General features: G+C 42.6%; 1 protein-coding gene across 2 annotated transcripts in view; it reads left to right on the top strand.

The window, feature by feature from the left end:
- PAK1 (p21 (RAC1) activated kinase 1) overlaps nt 1–21,487 on the top strand; it is an 82,078-nt gene that overhangs the window by 50,795 nt on the left and 9,796 nt on the right. For both annotated transcript variants that reach the window (XM_088140475.1, XM_088140476.1), the window contains exons 6-10: nt 5,647–5,763; nt 7,695–7,872; nt 11,372–11,435; nt 14,965–15,013; nt 16,454–16,566. In XM_088140475.1, coding sequence (XP_087996601.1) covers nt 5,647–5,763; nt 7,695–7,872; nt 11,372–11,435; nt 14,965–15,013; nt 16,454–16,566 — 521 coding nt within the window. The remainder of the gene's footprint in view (nt 1–5,646; nt 5,764–7,694; nt 7,873–11,371; nt 11,436–14,964; nt 15,014–16,453; nt 16,567–21,487) is intronic.

Here is a 21,487-nt window from a genome sequence, read left to right as displayed (position 1 = left end):
TGGCAACTTTAAGATGTGTGGACTTCAGCTCCCAGAATTCCCCAGCCAACATGGCTGGCTGGGGAATTCTGGGAGTTGAAGTCCACACATCTTAAAGTTGCCAAGGTTGAGAAACACTGCTATGTACAGTGTTTCTGCCCTGCCTCAATCCCAAAGGACATTGGATGACATACAATATCAAGCAAAAGAAGATTAATAACTAAATCCAAATGAATATCAAAACCAAAAGAATAGTTACAAGGAACAGCAAAGATAAAACTTAAAAGTTGAGTTAAGTGCCCACAGTCAGGACAAATTGGTGCCCGTTTCCTGAAACAAATTGTATCAAACTTTTGTTCGTTTCTTTGCATCTTGAAAAGGCACAGCTGGATCTTTCTGTGCCAAGTTAAGAAACTTTTTAAAGCAGTACCTTTGTCAAGCGGACAAATTCTGGCTCTCCTAAAACAGAAAGTTGCGAATCTGAGTATCTTGCTCTGCTTCACCTTGTGAACAGCATCCCATTTGAAAGAATGAATCCTATCTTTGTATTTGGATCCATGCCAGCTATCCTGTATTACTTAAAAAAAAAAAAAAAAAAGTGTAAAGAAAATCGAAAAAAAAGAAAAATGTGAAGATCAGAAGTGCAGAAAAGAAAAGAAATAAAAAGACAAAAAGAATTGACTTCTGACCCTCCTTGCAACAGATTTAAGTAACAACATGCATCAAACTCTTACTCTAAATTTAAAAAGTAACTTGCATTATTTTTGTTAACCCATATTATTTCTAATCACAACTCCATACAACATCATTTTTTTCTGTTTCCTGCAAAAAGTCCAAAAATGGTGGATCCACATCAGCCAACCAATAATATAATTACAGTGGTACCTCGGGATACGAACACCTCTACTAACAAACTTTTCGGGTTACAACCAGCTCCGGCCGCAAAAATTTACCTCGATGTGCGAACTCCACCACGGGGTACGGTCATTTTTCCGCCTGACACGTGGTCCGCGGCCATTTTTCTGCCCCTGACACGTGGTCCGCGGCCATTTTTCCGCCCCTGACACGTGGTCCGCGGCCATTTTTCTGCCCCTGACACGTGGTCCGCGGCCATTTTTCCGCCCCTGACACGTGGTCCGCGGCCATTTTTCTGCCCCTGACACGTGGTCCATGGCCATTTTTCCGCCGTGCTGCGCGGCGCCCAGCCATTTTCGCACCGCGCCCGGCTGTTTTCCCGCTGCGCCGCGCTGCGCCCGGCCGTTTTCCTGCTGCGCCGCACCCAGCCATTTTCCCGCCGTGCCGCGCCCAGCCGTTTTCCCACCATGCTGCACCGCGCCCGGCCGTTTTCGCGCCCCTGACGTGTGGTCCGCGGACGCCAGAACGGATTAACGTTAATTACATTGAACCTTATGGGAAAATTTGCTTCGGGGTACGACCAGATTCGGAGGGCGGAACGGATTAACCGGATTTACATTGAACCCTATGGGGAAATTTCCTTTGGGTTACGACCAACTCGGGATACGCCCAGGGTCACGGAACGGATTAAGTTCGTATCCCGAGGTACCACTGTATTACTATGGATTCTACGCCAGGATCGTTGCTCAAGGCAAGGTTTATTGGCTGAGCTCATCCTATTCCGTCTTTCCATCTGAGTATTAGTATAACCCTGGCTTCCTTATCCTTTCATTTCTAAATCTGCGGGCTGGGGATGATGGAAGTTGGAGTCCAACACGTTTGGACAGCCCCGGGCTTTGTAAGGCCGAGTGGATACGACTTTCATGAGTCACACCATCTTTTTCCATCAGAGAAACAGATTTGCCTGCTGTGGCTGGACTAAAACTGATGCTCTCTTACCAGATGGGGTGGTGAGAATTTCGATCTGAAGCCAAGAATTGGATCCAGTAACTAAAAACTAGAGTTTTTCTCTCAAATTTATCTGTACTTTCCTTCCTGTTCTCCGAGGTGTAGCTGTATATTGCTTGCTCACCTCTTCCTTAGCATAAATACGCTCTATTCTTTACTTTTTCTGACTTTTGTTGACATTCAGCTCCCTTGCACATGTGGAGAAACATTGGTTTGAACTTGTGGCATGTTTAACCCCAAACTTGGGTTGACAAAACACAGTTGTTGAATTCATGTAACAGGCTGTGTTCAAAAAAATAAACCATATTATAGATCAGTGTTTCTCAAATGTGGCAACTTTAAGACATGTGGACTTCAATTCCCAGAATTCCCCAGCCAGCATGGCTGGCTGGGGAATTCTGGGAGTTGAAGTCCACATGTCTTAAAGTTGCCACATTTGAGAAACACTGTAATAGATTAATAGAAAGCCATGTTCACACAATATGTTCAGGGCTTGCATAAGTCATGCACCACCTAACTCTGTTTTATCCTTGTCTTTGATTACCTTTTAAATCTAAGAAACCGGATTTTTTTCAGCTGCAGTTCACAAGGTTGTGAATATGCAGAGCGGCGTTTCTCAACCAGCATCCTGGTTGGGGAATTCTGGGAGTTGAAGTCTGCACCTCTTAAAGTTGCTGAGCTTGAGAAACACTTGTTGTTTAGTCGTTAAGTCGTGTCCGACTCTTCGTGACCCCATGAACCATATTGCGCCAGGCCTTCCTGTCCTTCACTGCCTCCCTGAGTTTGCTCAGTTTCATGCTCATTGCTTCAGTGATGCTATCTAACCATCTCATCCTCTGCCGTCCTCTTCTCCTTTTGCCTTCAATCTTTCCCAGCATCAGGGTCTTCTCCAAAGAAATCTCTCTTCGCATTAGGTGACCAAAATATCTGAGCTTGAGCTTCATTATCGATCCTTCCAATGAGCAATCAGGGTTGATTTCCTTTAAGATTGACTGGTTTGACCTCCAGCAGTCCAGGGGACTCTCAAGAGTCTTCTCCAGCACCACAGTTCAAAGGCATCAATTCTTCGGCGCTCGGCCTTTTTTATGGTCCAGCTCTCACAGCCATACATTACTACTGGAAAAACCATAGCTTTGACTATGCGGATCTTTGTCGGCAAGGTGACGTCTCTGCTTTTTAATATGCTATCTAGGCTTGCCATAGCTTTCCTCCCAAGGAGCAAGCGTCTTTTAATTTCATGGCTGCAGTCTCCGTCTGCGGTGATCTTGGAGCCCAAATAAATGAAGTCTGTTACTGCTTCCATTTCTACCCCTTCTATTTGCCAGGAATTGATGGGTCCAGATGCCATGATCTTAGTTTTTTTAATGTTGAGTTTCAGGCCAGCTTTTGCACTCTCCTCTTTCACCCTCATCAAGAGGCTCTTTAGTTCTTCTTCACTTTCTGCCATTAGGGTGGTATTGTCCGCATATCTGAGGTTGTTGATGATTCTCCCTGCAATCTTAATTCCGGCTTGTGATTCTTCCAGCCTGGCATTTCTCATGATGTACTCTGCATATAGGTTAAATAAGCAGGGTGACAGTATACAGCCTTGTCGTACACCTTTCCCTATTTTGAACCAATCGGTTGTTCCATGACCGGTTCTAACTGTTGCTTCTTGGCCCGCATACAGATTTCTCAGGAGACAGGTACGGTGGTCTGGTACTCCCATCTCTTTAAGAATTTGCCACAGTTTGTTGTGATCCACACAATCAAAGGCTTTTGCATAGTCAATGAAGCAGAAGTAGATATTTTTCTGGAACTCTCGTGCTTTCTCCATGATCCAGCGAATGTTGGCGATTTGATCTCTAGTTCCTCTGCCTCTTCGAAACCCAGCTTGTACATCCGGTAGTTCTCGGTTCATGTATTGCTGAAGCCTAGCTTGTAGGATTTTGAGCATAACCTTGCTAGCATGTGAAATGAGTGCAATTGTGCGATAGTTTGAGCATTCTTTGGCGTTGCCCTTCTTTGGAATTGGAACATAAACTGACCTTTTCCAATCCCGTGGCCACTGTTGCGTTTTCCAAACTTGCTGGCATATTGAGTGCAGCACTTTAACACCATCATCTTTTAGTATTTTAAATAACTCAGCTGGAATACTGTCATCTCCACTAGCTTTGTTGTTAGCAATGCTTCCTAAGGCCCACTTGACTTCACTCTCTAGGATGTCTGGCTCAAGGTCAGTGATCACACCAGCGTGGACATCAGGGACATTAAGATCTTTCTTGTATAGTTCTTCTGTGTATTCTTGCCACCTCTTCTTAATCTCTTCTGCTTCTGTTAGGTCCCTGCCTTTTTTGTCCTTTATCATGCCCATCTTTGGACTAAACGTTCCTTTCATATCTCCAATTTTCTTGTAGAGATCTCTAGTCTTCCCCATTCTATTGTTTTCCTCAATTTCTTTGCATTGTTCATTTAAGAAGGCCTTCTTATCTCTCCTGGCTATTCTCTGGAAATCTGCATTCAGTTGCTTATATCTTTCCCTTTCACCCTTGCTTTTCGCATTCCTTCTTTCCACAGCTATTTGTAAAGCCTCATCAGACAGCCATTTTGCTTTCTTGCATTTCTTTTTCTTTGGGATGGTTTTAGTTGCTGCCTCCTGTACAATGTTACGGACCTCCGTCCATAGTTCTTCAGGCACTCTGTCTACCAAATCTAATCCTCTAAATCTATTCATCACCTTCACTGTGTACTCACAAGGAATATGATCTAAGTCATACCTGAGTGGTCTAGTGGTTTTCCCTACATTCTTCAATTTAAGCCTAAATTTTGCAGTAAGAAGCTCATGATCTGAACCACAGTCAGCTCCTGGTCTTGTTTTTGCTGTCTGTATAGAGCTTCTCCATCTTTGGCTGCAAAGTATATAATCAATCTGGTTTCGGTATTGACCATCTGGTGATGTCCATGTGTAGAGTCGTCTCTTGTGTTGTTGGAAAAGAGTGTTTGCTATGACTAGCTTGTTCTCTTGACAGAACTCTATTAGCCTTTGCCCTGCTTCATTTTGTACTCCAAGGCCAAACTTGCCTGTTATTCCGATTACTCCTTGACTTCCTACTTTAGCATTCCAATCCCCTATGATGAAAAGGACATCTTTTTTTGGTGCTAGTTCTAGAAGGTGTTGTAGGTCTTCATAGAAGCGGTCAACTTCAGCTTCTTCAGCATCAGTGGTTGGGGCATAGACTTGGATGACTGTGATATTGAATGGTTTACCTTGGATACGCACTGAGATCATTCTGTCGTTTTTGAGGTTGTACCCCATTACTGCCTTTCCCACTCTCTTATTGACTATGAGTGCAACTCCATTTCTTCTAAGGGTTTCTTGCCCACAGTAGTAGATATAAACAAGGTCATTTGGTGTTTAAAACATTTAGTATCCTGCGTATTTGGGTTTCGATTCAAACCACACGTGTTGCTTCTAGACCTCAGCGTGTGCAAAGATGAGCCAGACATGGGTACTGCCTGTTGAATTTGGGGGCATTGGGGTAGGATTTCAGTTCTGATTCATCCTTCAGCTGCTTGAATTGGCACGAAGCAAATCGCCATGCTGATTTTGTTTTCAGTGCATGGCATATATTTTTTTTTCTGCAGAGGGTGCCAGCCTGGTCTAGGGGTGAAGTTGCTGGACGAGGAGTGGGGAGACCCGTGTTCTAGCCCATCCTCAGCCATTCAAGCTCGGGGCAGGGGAGACTTTGAGCCTGTTTGGAGAAAAAGCAAAAGATAGGATCTAAAACTTTAACACATAAATAAATGGGTGTTATTTCCATGCAGAATGTGAAGGCTGTGTCGGAAACCCCCGCTGTGCCCCCTGTTTCAGAAGATGAAGACGATGATGATGACGCTCTCCCCCCACCCGTGATTGCCCCCCGGCCTGAACACACGAAGTCTGTGAGTACTTCGGTTCCTTCTGAGCAAGCCCTGGGGAATTGTTTTTCAAATGGGTTTATTCTGTTTTATTAGGGGAAACGAGTGTAGAAAAGAAAAATATACAGGTTCAACAGCAGAATCTCAAAACTGAGAAGCGTAGGAATTTTTGGAAAAAAAAGAAGAAGAAAAGAGAAAAAAAGTCAGCCCGGGTATTATGTTATAAACAGAAGAATCCAAAAAACTTTGGCCATGTTGCTCCAAGGTTTTCCTTATTTCTTGGTTCACCCCCCAAAAAAAGCTGAGCTGAAATATTGACGAACAGCATTTATCAACAATCCATGGCTGCAAATCAGATAATAGATTTCTTCTTACAGTGATTGCTTTGGCCAGGCCCATGTCCAAAAAAATCCACATTCTTTATGTCTTGATAGAGTCAGAATACTGGGGATAAAAGAGCATGTACACTTTTAACACATGTTAGTTAATCCGCATTAACAATCCCGTTGCTGTCAGCCCAAAATGCAGCAACAATAGGACAAGACCAAACCATATGAGTTAACGTTCCAGATCCTGAGATATATCTCCAACAATAAAGTGATTGTAACATACACCTGTTGACCATTCTTGAAAGCATCCCCTTTCAAGGGGGGGGTGTCACAGGTAAATGAGGCTCGGAAGGGGGCCATGAACAAAAAAAGGTTGAGAGATCCTGATTTAAAGATTTAGAAGAGGGAGGTACCGAGGAGGGAGGGAAGGAAGGAAGGGAGGAAGGAAGGAAGGAAAGAAGGAGAGAGAGAGAGAGGAAGGAAGGAGAGAGAGAGGGAGGGAGGGAGAATAGGTGTCCTGTGCCTGGTGGAGACTTAATTCACTGTTCTGTTATTTCTGTAGAAATACTCAGAAATTGGGGAGGGGACACACTTGGGGTTTGTCAACCACACTTGCAGGTTTCTGGGATTCAGCCCTGAGACTCTGCAAGCAAGATGCTTGCTGGTTACGAGGATCCTTCCCCAATCAAGCACGGCATTACATTTTGCAGTGGGTTCATTCACATGCCTGGAAGTGTGGTGGAGTTGAACCCGTACCTAAAAAAAGTAACGAATCAAAATTCCACCCACTCGGATAATCCCAAACCGACCCCCAGAAAACCTGAATTGCGTGATCTTATCAATGGAGCCAAAATGGGTCTTTTAAACTATTTTGTACAAGTTGGCATATCCAAGTTGGTTAGAAAGCCACCCACTGCCTATCTGGGCTTAGTTTTAAGTTTGGGTAACCTTTTTTGTTACTGGGGTTAGTTTTCAGTTCTGGGAATCCAGCCCATTGAGTTAGATCAGTGTTTCTCAACCCTAGCAACTTTAAGATGTGTGGACTTCAACTCCCAGAATTCCCCAGCCAGCCATGCTGGCTGGGGAATTCTGGGAGTTGAAGTCCACACATTTTAAAGTGGCCAAGTTTGAAAAACACTGAGTTAGATTATGAGGTCAACTATAAAAATAGGTCCATTTGGCTCATTCTATAACTGGGGTGCAAACACAGTCCTAGGCCAGACAAGATGCCATAACAGCCGTTTGGATTCTGAGATTTCAGCAGGCATTATTCACAGGCCAATCGATCTCAGTAACCTAGAATTTCCTTTAAGGATAAAGAGGCAGCTGGAATTCTGCCCCCCTTTATTTCATGTGAAATTCTTCTAAAACGTTGATATCCAGGAGAGCTTTAGCAATAACTCTCCTTTGTCGTTCTTTATCACCAGCCCCAGCCACTGAAGGTAGACTGCTACTGTTACTCGAAGCTCCATTTGGTGCTGATGAGAACAGCCGCTGATAGTTCCCTTTTTACCACCTGTTTCTTGTTTGCTAAGCAGGATCTGCTTTTAAACAGCCATTTAATCTCTCTGTGGTCCTTTTGTCATTTTTATGCCTGTTTCCTCCTTCTCCTTCCCCAAAACGCAGATCTACACCCGCTCTGTGATCGAACCTCTTCCGCCAGCCCCCACCAGAGATGTGACTACCTCTCCGATCCCCTCCCCTTCCGAAAACAGCACCACGCCCCCAGATACGCTGGCGAGAAATGCCGAAAAACAGAAGAAGAAGTCTAAAATGACAGATGAAGAAATTCTGGAAAAATTAAGTAAGTTCTCTGAAGTGGAACTTTGAGGGTCGGGGGAGAGAGAGAGAGAAAACATTGCACTGGGGGTGCAATCTTTTAATTGGGTTTGCAGACAGAAATATTTCTTGTCAAAGCTTATGTTCCTATGTGGTGTTATATCATCGCCTGGTGCTGAAGTGCAAACTTTAGCACCATCGGTGTTTGAAGGCTTTCGGAAAGTTCTCCCAGCGAGGTCGATGGTGTGATACGTGGTGCTTCGCTTCTCTAAATAGATGGAATGTGTTAGGTGGGACTGTCAAGGCTAGAAACTGCTTTGGGACTCAGAACCGTAGTACTAGCAAAGCAGGAATTCTGGCCATGATGGAAAATGGCAGATGGACAGAGCCTTGTGGGTTCATGGAAAAGACTCAGTTGCTCTGACATCCTCTTTTCCCCTAGGACCGAACCCCATACATCTGGGAAGCCCACATTTCGAAGACAAGGACAGCAATGAATAGGTCAGGAGCATTTTTAACCAGCAGAACAGTTTCTAGCAGAAGAAGATTGTGTGCTCTGTAGGCAGAAAGGGAACAGGAACAGGATAACCATAAATGCCACCACCATCAAAAGTGGGTTTTTTGGCAATCTGGGATTCACAGGGTGTGGAATAATGGTAAAGATATAGGATAAGAAGGCAAATTTGGCTTGAATATTAAGAAAACTTCCAAACAGTAAGAGCAGCGAGATAGAGGTACCAATGAAGTGGTGGGCTTCTCTACACTGAATGTGCTCAAGACTGATCAGTTGTCTGTTGTGGATCCCTTAATTTAGATTCCTACACTGAGCAGGATCTTAGACTTGATGGCTCCCTCCATCTTTAGGGTATCTTCAAGTCTGGACTACAGATTTGGGAGTGAATAATTAAATTTTGCCAACTTCTAGGCAACCAGTGGCTAAGGGCATTCTGATTCTAATTAAAAATAATACTCAAGTATAGTTCATGACTGACCAAAGATACACTCTTACTATCCTTACTTACGGTCTGATATATTCACTTAGCATGAATTGAGGCCAAGTCTTGTCAGACTGATTTTTTAACATTTTTTGATCAGGCAATTTTCTAGTAGATTGTGGGAATGCCATGGATGTAATATATCTTGATGTCAGCAAAGCATTTGCCAATGATACTCTGATGAATAAGCATGTTATGTACAGTGGGGCAAAAAAGTATTTAGTCAGCCACCAATTGTGTAAGTTCTCCCACTTAAAAAGATGAGAGAGGCCTGTAATTTTCATCATAAATATACCTCAACTATGAGAGACAAAATGGGGGAAAAAATCCAGAAAATCACATTGTCTGATTTTTAAAGAATTTATTTGCAAATCATGGTGGAAAATAAGTATTTGGTCAATATCAAAAGTTCATCTCAATACTTTGTTATATATCCTTTGTTGGCAATGACAGAGGTCAAACATTTTCTGTAAGTCTTCACAAGGTTTTCACACACTGTTGCTGGTATTTTGGCCCATTCCTCCATGCAGATCTCCTCTAGAGCAGTGATGTTTTGGGGCTGTCGCTGGGCAACACGGACTTTCAACTCCCTCCAAAGGTTTTCCATGGGGTTGAGATCTGGAGACTGGCTAGGCCTCTTCAGGACCTTGAAATGCTTCTTACAAAGCTACTCCTTCATTGCCCGGGCGGTGTGTTTGGGATCATTGTCATGCTGAAAGACCCAGCCACGTTTCATCTTCAATGCCCTTGCTGATGGAAGGAGGTGTTCACTCAAAATCTCACGATACATGGCCCCATTCATTCTTTCTTTTACACTGATCAGTCGTCCTGGTCCCTTTGCAGAAAAACAGCCCCAAAGCATGATGTTTCCACCCCCATGCTTCACAGTAGGTATGGTGTTCTTTGGATGCAACTCAGCATTCTCTCTCCTCTAAACACGACGAGTCGAGTTTAGACCAAAACGTTCTACTTTGGTTTAATCTGACCATATGACATTCTCCCAATCCTCTTCTGGATCATCCAAATGCTCTCTAGCAAACTTCAGAGGGCCCGGACATGTACTGGCTTAAGCAGGGGGACACGTCTGGCACTGCAGGATTTGAGTCCCTGGCGGCGTAGTGTGTTACTGATGGTAGCCTTTGTTACTTTGGTCCCAGCTCTCTGCAGGTCATTCACTAGGTCCCCCCATGTGGTTCTGGGATTTTTGCTCACCGTTCTTGTGATCATTTTGACCCCACGGGGTGAGGTCTTGCATGGAGCCCCAGATCGAGGGAGATTATCAGTGGTCTTATATGTCTTCCATTTTCTAATTATTGCTCCCACAGTTGATTTCTTCACATCAAGCTGCTTGCCTATTACAGATTCAGTCTTCCCAGCCTGGTGCAGGTCTGCAATTTTGTTTCTGGTGTCCTTCAACAGCTTTTTGGTCTTGGCCATAGTGGAGTTTGGAGTGTGACTGTCTGAGGTTGTGGACAGGTGTCTTTTATACTGATAACAAGGTCAAACAGGTGCCATTACTACAGGTAACAAGTGGAGGACAGAGGAGCCTCTTAAAGAAGTAGTTACAGGTCTGTGAGAGCCAGACATCTTGCTTGTTTGTAGGTGACCAAATACTTATTTTCCACCATGATTTGCAAATAAATTCTTTAAAAATCAGACAATGTGATTTTCTGGATTTCCCCCCCCCATTTTGTCTCTCATAGTTGAGGTATACCTATGATGAAAATTACAGGCCTCTCTCATCTTTTTAAGTGGGAGAACTTGCCCAATTGGTGGCTGACTAAATACTTTTTTGCCCCACTGTATAAACTCAGTGGCATGTCCAATCCACAGCTGACTTGAAAACTCTATTTGGGGAGTACTCATTAACAGCTCCCCATTAAATTTTCCTTCACCTTCTCATCCCAAATGTTAATGGAAAGGTTGGAGAGTACTGAGGCTAGGACTGAACCTCACTTGATGCCTCACTCCATTTTAATGTACTCTTCAACCTTTCCATTAATGTCTGGGATGAGGAGGTGAAGGAAATTCTTATGAAAATTTTAGACCAGTGTTTCTCAACCATGGCAACTTTAAGATGCGTGGACTTCAACTCCCAGAATTCCCCAGCCAGCCGGCTCTAATATTCTTCACATCTTTTGAGGGGCAAAGCCTTGAACAGGATTTTTTGTTCTTTTACATAAGAGATCTGTCTGGAAGTTTCCCATCCATACTTATGCGATATTATTATGCTGTGTTTAAAATGAAGAAAACTGGTAGGTGCATAATTTATTACTCGCCCAAGTGAGTTCCCATATTGATCAAATTTACACTAAAAGGAAAAACATCAAGGCTGAAAAGTTACTGAAGTCTTTGTCCCATTGTATAAACTTTGGATTTTTTTCTTCCTAGTTTTTCTCATAGTTAAATGTTTTTTTCTCAAAACTTTAGAAAACTAATTGCATTTCCATGGAACTGACTGCTACAAGTATCAGAAGGCTTAGACTGCAGAATTAAAATCTGATTTTAGTTTTTTGCTTGTTTTGAAAGGAGGTATCGTAAGCATTGGTGATCCCAAGAAGAAATATACAAGTTTTGAGAAGATTGGACAAGGGTAAGTATTTAATTGCGAACTTCTCCCTCTTCTGTATTTAAAGATTGAGATGGAATTGTTAGAAGTACTCTTCCTTGTTCAAGAAGATTATTTGTTGTAATTATTTTGGTTACTCATAACTCAAATCCACTTTGCATTGCTGTAAAATTGATGAGTGAATATTAGATTACAGTTGTGAACCTAGTTGTGGCTAGGTTCAGTCCTAGCCTCAGTACTCTTCAACCTTTTGTAAAAATAAGAGAATCTCTGGGTTGTTACCCAAGCTTGTTGGATGACTGGCACAGATCTGCGTATGTTTGCATATAAAGACAACTCTGAAGAAAAAAAATTGACTTAAAAAAGACCCAATGAATGCCTGTATAAGAAAGATATCTTCTTAAAAGAGGCCATCTGGCATTTATGTCACTTATATCTGGCATTTAGGCAATCATTTTATCGAACTAATTTGGGAAAATGGGAAAACAGATTGTGATTTATTTCCTTTTAGAATTAGGAATAAGGTATTTGAAACAAGGTATTCATATCTTACTCTTTCAAAGGACTGTTGGCAGTTATGCGCCGAGAAATTATTTCCGTGTGTGATCATTGCAATCACGGTGGATCTATCTCGTCCTTCTAACAGCTTGATAAGTGCTCAAAAGATCATGTGAACAACATGGTGGGCAGAAGTTGGTTTATTTTGGTAATGATTCAGATTAGAAAGAAGAACCCATTGCCTTCCATGCTTTATTGAAAAATAAAGACGTCTGACTCCAATAAATTAAACTTTAGTTTAATTATAGGTAGTCCTCGCTTAAAGACCATTCGTTTAGTGATCATTCAAAGTTACAATGGCGCTAAAGCTACTTACCATCAGTCCTCACACTTACGACCATCGCAGAGCCCCCGCAGTCATGTGATTGCGATCCAGGTGTCTGGCAATCAGCTTTCACTTACGATGGTTGCAGTGTCTCAGGGTCACGCGATTTCCATTTGCAACCTTCCCAGCCAGCTTCCAGCAAGCAAAATCAATGGGGAACTGTGTGATTTGCTTAAGGACCACACGATTCATTTAATCACTGCAGTGATTCGCTTAGTGAACGCTGCAAAAAAATCTTGTAAAACGGTCATGTGATGCCTCGCTTAATGACCGCCCTACTTAATGATGAATTTTCTGGTCCCTATTGTGGTTGTTAAGTGAGGACTACCTGTACATTGTTTTATTAATAGCATATTCATCCAGTAGGAAGATTCAAAGCAAAGATGCCCTGGAAGGTTATCTCTTGCTTGGGAAAGTTGTTTGCCTGGTGAATTTAACCCTTATGTAACCCCAAAAAGGACCTTTCTCTTGTTCCTTGCCTTTCCTGTTCAGTTATCACTTCCTTTTGCCTCCTCCAATTCAGTTGGCCTCCCTTTTCTGTTTCTTTTCCTTCCTCACCCTGTTATCCATTCCTCTTATTCCATCTCATTCTTTTTATTTCTTTGCTGTTTCTGTTGGGAGGAAGAGCACATAAGCCTTACAGAGATGTGTATTTCTGTGCAAGAGAGTAGTTTTTATCTCAGGGAGAGAGAATGATTGGTATATGTGAACGGGGTTCAATTAATTTTGTAAATAGGAATACTCGCTTTAGAGGCAATTAGTTTTATGAATTCGTATTCAATTTTTAAAAATCTGATTCCTGCTCTTTTTTTTTAATTTGACTTTTTGCAGGATATATAGAAAAGTGAATAATATGCACTTATAAAGTATGAGATATGTATCCATTGGGGGGGGGCATTCAGAATAAGGTTTAGCTGGAGTTGGTAACTCTTGGCTGATAAGGTGGGGAATCTGAGCACCGCCTATCATTTTAGTAATTTTCTGTTAATTATCAAATTTGGGTTTGTATTTTTTTCCCCCATCTACTGTTGGAGATGGGGGGTGGTGCCTTAAAAATAGTCACCTTCCTTTCAGCTACATACCTGTAGAATGGATTTCCACAACTAAATTTTACTAATTTGATAACTTTGTGAGAAAGCCACATTCCTGCACACTCTTGCATGCATAACTCAGTTGTGCTTTGAAATTTAATGTATCAATTACGGTGATTTTATGAGCAAGTCGCAGAATAAATAATGCATTTCAGGTACACATAGTACCAAAGAATAGGTAGCAGGTACTTTAACAAAAATTCTCTTTTTCCAAAATGTCCTTTTTTCCCTCCCCTTGGAGTGGGCTAGTGGTAAGGAGAACCAGAAACAAACTTTTTTCCTCACTTCCCCAAATGTGGGCATTTATAACCATGACACACTCCCTGTGCTTTTCCTGTAGAAATTTGCTGTGCTCCAGACTTGAGTGAAACTGTGGGAGTTTTCTTCAAAAGGTTTTTTATTTGTTCCAAGTTGCTGTTTCTGTGGGATTTGGGAGCTGATCTTTGTTATTTGCACCTAGTAGTGTTCATATCAGTGTCAAGGGTTTTCAGCTTGCCAAGGACCCATTTGCATGGGTGAGTAGACAGGTCATCCGAGACAAAGGCGTCCTGCAGGTGGGAATCCGTTTTTGTCACATAGCCAGTTTTATTGTCCGTTGTGGTCACAGAGCCGCACGATTCTCATAAATGCTGCAGATACCCGCAAATAAACTACAGGGGTTGGTGAGAAAGGAAAGTAATATGAGAAGAGTTGAAATGGAAGAAATGAACGATCACCTTAGTCTCAGCTGCAATGACCTCATTTGAATCCCTAGAAGTCCTTCTACAGACCGTTGAACAGATTCCCCCACCTTTAAAAAAAACCAGGATGAGAAAGGAGTTAATGGAATAAACTTAAGATAAGGGGTAAACTTGGGAAGTCAAAAAAAACCCAAAACCCTCTGGAAGAACAAGATCGGCAAGCCGCTTCCATATTGCCGCCTCCAAAAAAGCTGACGCTACGTAGTCATCAGCAGATGACTCAAGGGAGACTTTAGATTTTAATTCATTCAGTCACTGTACTTTTAAATTAAATTTAATGTAATATTTGTTTTGGACCTGCATCTCTTTACTTTTTGATGTTCGTGCTTTGTAGCATGCCAGTGAAAAATGGAAGAATGTGAAAAAATTGCTTTGAGACAGTAACAGAATAGGGTGCTTATAACTTTTGCAAATAAATTCCTGTATATACTCAGGAATAAGCCAAGAATTTTAGGTGCCAAAATACACCCCAAAAATTGGGTTCAGCTTTATCCATGGATAGGCTTATCCTTATGTTTATACAGTTATAATTTTATAAAGTAACTGTATATCCCGTATATATTTGTGGATCTGCAGATCTGCGGATAAGCTAACCCTTGAATGTTTAACTAAAATACCATGAAAAATGGATAATCTGTGGATTACCCACAGATGAGCCAATTTTGAAAATCAAAATATATGAACATTTTGAGGGTTGGCTTATCTGCGGGTGGTGCATTTCTCATGGTATTTTTGGTTAAATATTTGAGGGTTGGCTTATCCACGAATGGCTGATCCATGTTTATACATGGTACTTGAGGATTTTTTAAACAGATTGTCTTCTCCCTCTTGTGTTTCAGGGCTTCGGGTACAGTTTACACAGCGATGGATGTTGCTACGGCACAAGAGGTAAAGGTTCTGGCAGGAGTGAGGTGGGATACGGGCAGAGGGTTGTACCCCGAAAATCTTTCTGAATGGCAAAGAGGTTCTTTGGGGATTGTCTGGAATCTCCCATAGTGACCATCTTTAAAGATTCGACATAAACCTGTTGCATTATTTCTCCCATTCGAAAAAAGGTACTGATCCAAATAATTTGGCTGAGTCATCTTTCCCTCCCTCCCTCCCTCCCTCCCTGTTTTCATCTCTCCTTCCTTCCTTCCTTCCTTCCTTCCTTCCTTCCTTCCTTCCTTCCTTCCTTCCTTCCTTCCTTCCTTCCTTCCTTCCTTCCTTCCTTCCTCCCTCCCTCCCTCCCTCCCTCCCTCCCTCCCTCCCTCCCTCCCTCCTTTCCTTTCTGTTTCCATCTTTCCTTCCTTCCTTGTTTCCATCTTCTCTTCCCTCCCTCCCTCTTTGCATAAACCGATCCTGTTCTGGAAATATCTTAAATCCCAAGATATAAAAGAACATGGGAAAATAATCTTGGGTGGCTGAGTGAGTAGGCCATCCTTTGCTGCTAGGAGCCATATTTAACATGGGAGGGGGGATAGTTGATAACACAGTGTGGGGTGTGTGTGACAATAATGCGAAGTAGCTGGAGCCCCACTTCCATTTTTTGAAGTAAGAGTTGAGGGGTTTCTCTGTGTTCGGTAGAAACTGATAAGCATATTTTAGGACATGCACTGCACTGTTTGAGCATTTTCTGCCTCAAAATGGCCCTTCCTTTTCAGCATGCACACCGCCAAATTTGGGGTGCAATGGGAGTGGCTATAGAGGTGACAAAAACGAGGGTTTGGAGATTGCATGGAACCTTTCTAGTCCTGGGGATGGCAAATGTGTTCAAGCTAAACCCCTGAGGTCTAGTGACTCGATCTTTTTGACTTTTCGATTTCTCGTTTTTAATATCCTGTAAGGCAAGGAGAAACAAGAATACAAGATAACAGCTCAGAATAATATGTCAACATTCAGTCATAGGTTATATATAACAATTTATCAGTAGAAGAGTTATTAACATAACATATTCAGTTTTTCCAGTTCCAATAAAAAAAGTGAATCAATCCCTCTGGGAAGTCAGTATCAGTGCAACCCTACTTTTGCCCACCAATTATTGAGTGATAGGTTATCTAGAAATTTCCAGTTTTGAGCAATTCTCAATTTTGCAGCCAGGAGCAAGAATGCAATAAGCTCCTTTCATCCTTTTGGAAATGGATCCTGCCTAGAATTTAACCCTGGCTTCTACCCTCCAGAATCCATTTCACAAACTGTGGGATATTTTAATACTCACTCGAAGCAAAGTTTCTTCTCTTCTTACTTCTAACTAACTAACTTCTAGAATCTTCTGCCACCATTGGAATTGGGACTCTCACAATCAGACCTATGGATTGACCCTTTCCTTTCTTCCCCTCCAAAATTCAGGTTGCAATCAAACAGATGAATTTGCAGCAGCAGCCTAAGAAAGAACTGATTATCAATGAAATTCTCGTCATGCGGGAAAACAAGAACCCCAACATCGTCAACTATCTAGACAGGTACTTGCAATTCGATTGGGCAGGCAGCCTTGTTTTATGCAGCTCTTTTTACAGAAATAGATGTTGTTTTTTCACTGCCCCAAAGGAATTCAGGAGAATTCTCCTCTCCCACCATGTCAGCTTAGCTCACCTATTTTATTTACTGATCAGGAGATCCCAAGAAATGGAGCTGGTCCTGGTCCATGAAGTTTCCACACTGCTGGTGTTGATCTGAATTTAGTAGAACAGTTTATAATTTAGTAGAATGAATTATTTCAAATGCACAGAGGCCTCGTTACAATTGGGAGGGGTGGCAAGGTTGATTGATTGATGACATTTGAAGGCCACCCAACTCCAAAATGACAAAAGACTTCACCCACAGGGCTCTACCAACCCCTTAACCCAAGGTCTGGGGGAACAGCCAAGTTTTTTAAAGACTTCCAGAACATCATCAGGGTGGGTGCTACACAAATCTCTGGGTTTTAAATCCGGTTTGGCGTGTGCCGTATTTCAAAGCTGCCATTGGGGAAAAGTATTTTCCAAAAACAACCAGATTGGGCTGAACTACCTGGTATCTGCTCAGTCTGTGCCCCTAGAGAGATTTTAGCCTTTTGGTTAAGACTTCTCAGTCTGGATGGAGGAAGCTGTTTTGGATCTGCTTGCTCAAAGCTCAGATGGGAGGACTAAACAAACCAGATGCCAATCCCAGAACACAACAGGTAGCCCTGCAGTTTTGCATGTGGACCAGGTCTTAGGCAGAAATCCCCTTCTAAAACCCATGAACCCAAATCTCTAGTTATATAAAAGTGTTTATTAGGAAAAGAGGAATATAGACAAAACGGGCAACAATCAGACACACAGAATTCTGAATAAAGGCCCCAAAACTGCCAGCTAAAATAGTTACTTGCTATTGGCTTGGATAGACTCTTGAACTTCAAAGTTTGTTCAGAGTTCATTGCAGAGAGATGATTGGAAGAACATCATCTGGGTCTCCTGTCAGGATATTATTAGACAGGTCCTACTTGACGATGTCTCTGCTGCTACACCTTCTCCATCGCCTTCTCTTCCTTCTCCCACCAAGCACCATCTTCACTGCTTTCCCTTGATCCAAAACTTCCTTTAATTCCATTCTCCTCTCTTTGTACAACTTTGGCATTATGATTAATCCCTTGCTAGCACTGTGTCCTTTGTACACATCGAATCTACCACCCCTTGCCATTTGCCACAGAATTCCTCATGTCTTCTACCATTGAGCCTGTGGCAGAAACTTACATTTGTGTAACATTGATGTTCACTAGATAGTCACTCATTCTAACATATACGATGCTAATCATTAACAGGGTTAAAGCCAAGCAGATATTTGTGTCCTTTATGAATATTGTTGCTATTCTGTTCCTTTCCATGGTCTTATTCTTTGAATAGGACTTTTCATAACCATCTGATTTAGTGGTCCACTCTGGTCCACCTAAGTTCATGCATTCCTAACGCATCTGATTTAGTGCACTTCATTTCCACTTTGGCAATTTCAGGTTTTTCTTGGTTTCTTCTTCATAATTAAAATCTTGACCATATTGAATGACATTGAATGGATTTTCCACGAGATTGATAAGAAGGCAGGTTTTCTATTTGGGCTTTTTAAATCAGATATTATGTCTTTTCAGCAAAGCAAAAAAATATTTTTAGCTGCTGCTTACATAGAGCGAATCCATATACTTCCATCTTTAATTCTTATTAAATCCTAAACCCTCTGTTCACAAATTTATGTGTATTAAACACAGACAATCAGAGTGTCCTAACCAGATCAGAAAGCCTTGGGACTCTTAAGAGAAAATGTAATATAAATATTTAGCAAAAGGGTATAAATCTGGAGGTAAATTTTCCCCTGACGAACTGGTAAAGTTCTGAAAGTTACGCCCCGCTGCCTTAAGGCTTCCAAATTGATTGTTGAAGTCTTAAGACCTAGTATGTTCCCTTTGAAAAAACAAACAAAACACATATTCTCAGCTCTGCTTCAGTGTTCGTTTTTGTGCCTTCATTAAAAAAAAAAACCTGTTAAAAATACCATCACTACCTCCTGTGGAGGAGATGCTGACCGGGTGTTATCTATACGATGCTGTCCTGCCTTGGCCCTCTTATGGACATGCTGCTCTTGGCACGTCCCCGTCTTCAGTGCGGAAGGATCCATGCTGTTTCACATCTGTTGCTCTTTCCTGTCCCAGCAAATTGTAATGGGGCTGATTCATCTGGGCAAGTGGTGGGGGGAAAAGATGCGTTCAGATGCTCAGAATTAAAATATTTCCCCTTTGACTGTTCCTTCTCTCTGTTTGCTGCTGCTTCTCCTTGTTTTTGAGTTTATTTGTGGAGTTTAGCCTTTTTTTAAAGTCCTTTTTTTGAAACGGATCCTTGCAAGTGGCTTGGGGTACATTATCTGTTGCCATGGCGTCATCTACAGCATCCAAGGCCTCTCCCATAGAGTTGAATTCTTAATTATGAAATACATGGGGCTGATTTTATTCATTGGGTTTCATTAATTTCAAGCAATCTGTCAGTCAATAGAACACATTTCTAGGGCTGGTCAACTCCAGAACAACTCTGGACAGCTTACAGATTAAAAAGGGAGAAATGTCAAAATATCAAAAAAAGCGATAGTTGTTCATAGTGGGCAATAAAAGCCCTTTTCCTTGAGCAACGTCCAACTGAAAGAGATCCAGCAACTGCCCTAGCCCAAGGTCTGGAGGAGCAGGCAGGTTTTCAAGACTCGTTTGAATGCTGGTAGGGTTGGGGCAGTTTGCCTCTCTGGGGCAGTGTTTCTCAACCGTGGCAACTTTAAGATGACTGGACTTCAACTCCCAGAATTCCCCAGCCAGCATCTTAAAGTTGCCAAGGTTGAGAAACACTGCTCCGGGGGGATGCTGTTCCAGAGGGCAGGTGTTACAACAAAGAAGACTTCCTGGATCCCATCAGATGACAATGCTTAATGAATTGCACCCAGATCTTGCCCACTGTGATTGTACAGGATGGGTAGAAACAGTGATGTTACATGGGTGCACCATGATGCGCCCAATACTTTACATGCTGCTGCATTCTGGGCCACCTGAAACTTCTGAATGGTCTTCAAGGGCAGCCCCATGGAGAGCGCATTGCAGTACAGGTAGTCCTCACTTAACAATGGTAATTGGGACCGGCAACTCTGTCACTAAGCAATGCAGTCGTAAAGTGGGATGTCACATGACCGCATCAACTTAGAGTGGCAGTTGTGGCAGTCCCAGTTGTCTTGTTAGGTGAATCCCGTGCGATTGCAGCATCCCATGGTCACGTGATTGCCTTTTGTGACCTGCTGCTGGCTTCCCCATTGACTTTGCTTGTTGGAAGCTGGCAGTGAAGGTTGCAAATGGTAAATGCATGACTGCAGGATGCTGTGATGACATAATTGCGAGTCAATTGCCAAGCGCCCAAATTGCAATCATGTGACCACAGGGATGCTGTGATGGCCACAACTACGAGGACCTGTCATAAGTTGCTTTTGTTCAGCGCTTTCAAATCTTCGAATGGTTGCTGAATGAGTGGTCGTTCAATGAGGACTACCTGTAGTCCAATCAGGAACTGACTGAGGCATGGATGATGGTGAGCAGGTTCTCCTGATCTAGAAACAGGCACAACTACACACAAGATCTATTTCTGCAAAGGCCCTCCTGGCCACAGCTGCCACTTGCTCTTTCAGGAGGAACCATGAGTCCAGGAAGACTCCCAAATAGCACACCAGCTCTGCTGGGGAAAATTGCTCCCATGGGGATGTGAGGGAGGTGAGACTTATGGAATTTATGGCAAGAAATTAAGGAAGAGAGGCCTCTGAAATAAGGGAGCTGGGGCCTCTGAAAATCCTTGATGGGAAATGAGGGAGGTGAGATGAGAAATGAGGAAAATGTGACCTTCAGGCATTTATGGGGAGAAATAGGGGTGGAGGACTTCTGGTGATGAGATAAAACCTGTGAAATTCATGCTTGGAAGTGAGCTACGTGAGACCTCTGACAATTTGTGATGAGGAATGAGAACTAGTCTCACAGAAATTCTGCTCTTCAAACTTCTCTGCCTGGTTGTAGAATGTGCTTTTCTATGGATTTTTCCCAACTGTGGATCTGCAGCCACTCCTGGGTGTCATCTTGGCTCCTGATAAGCTTTGGGGCTGCCTTGCTCCCTATTACTTTCCTCCAATCCAAAAACCAGACAATACTCCAAGAGCTTGGATGTGTGTTTCAGGAATCAGGACTAAAATGATTGTGATTATGGAGGGTTCTTTCTTACCTTTAGATGTTTCTTTCAGGGATCATTTTCTACTGACTCTGCCCACCTGACTCCCATTCAGTAAGTGGCTGGCCTCAGTAATCGTCAACGTCCCTCAAATGGGACCAGGGTAGAACATTTGAGACTCCCTGGTCTTGGTGGTATTTGACTAGGGGATTTCTCTTGTTCACCAGCAGGAATCTTTGTAGCTGGCTGGTTTCACAGAAAAGAGCTACTGTGTCCCAGTATCCCTTGGGATTCTCCCACTATCTCTTGGGCAGCCTCTCCAGATTCTCTCATCCATGGGTTCCTGGTCTGCTCATGCAGTTCTCATTCAAACCAGTACATTTTCTAGGAAAACATTTGGCCAAATGTATTTCCCAACCCATGTTAGGGGGACAGTTTTTAAGGGATGGGGCAGGCAAGGAGATCATTTTGGCTCCTGATTTTTCTGCAAAGGTGGGACCTCTCTCAACTTTCTTGGAGATCTTGTTCTCCAAGGTCCTCTACAAAAGCTACGTGGGTGAGTGAAGCAGAATGAGGCAGAGAATTGACTGAATTAAGAGTTTCTCTGGAGTCTCTGGAAAGCGTGACCTCTAACCAAGAATTGGAACCTAGATTTGTTCCCCAACCTTACCCCAGTTTCATTTGTTTTGTATTT

This window comes from Python bivittatus, unplaced genomic scaffold (assembly GCF_059951505.1).
Source record: "Python bivittatus isolate LINGU-HERP-01145 unplaced genomic scaffold, Pbiv_v1 ctg000340_np1212, whole genome shotgun sequence".
Classification (NCBI taxonomy): Eukaryota; Metazoa; Chordata; class Lepidosauria; order Squamata; family Pythonidae; genus Python; species Python bivittatus.
This window is presented reverse-complemented; position numbering and strand designations above follow the sequence as displayed.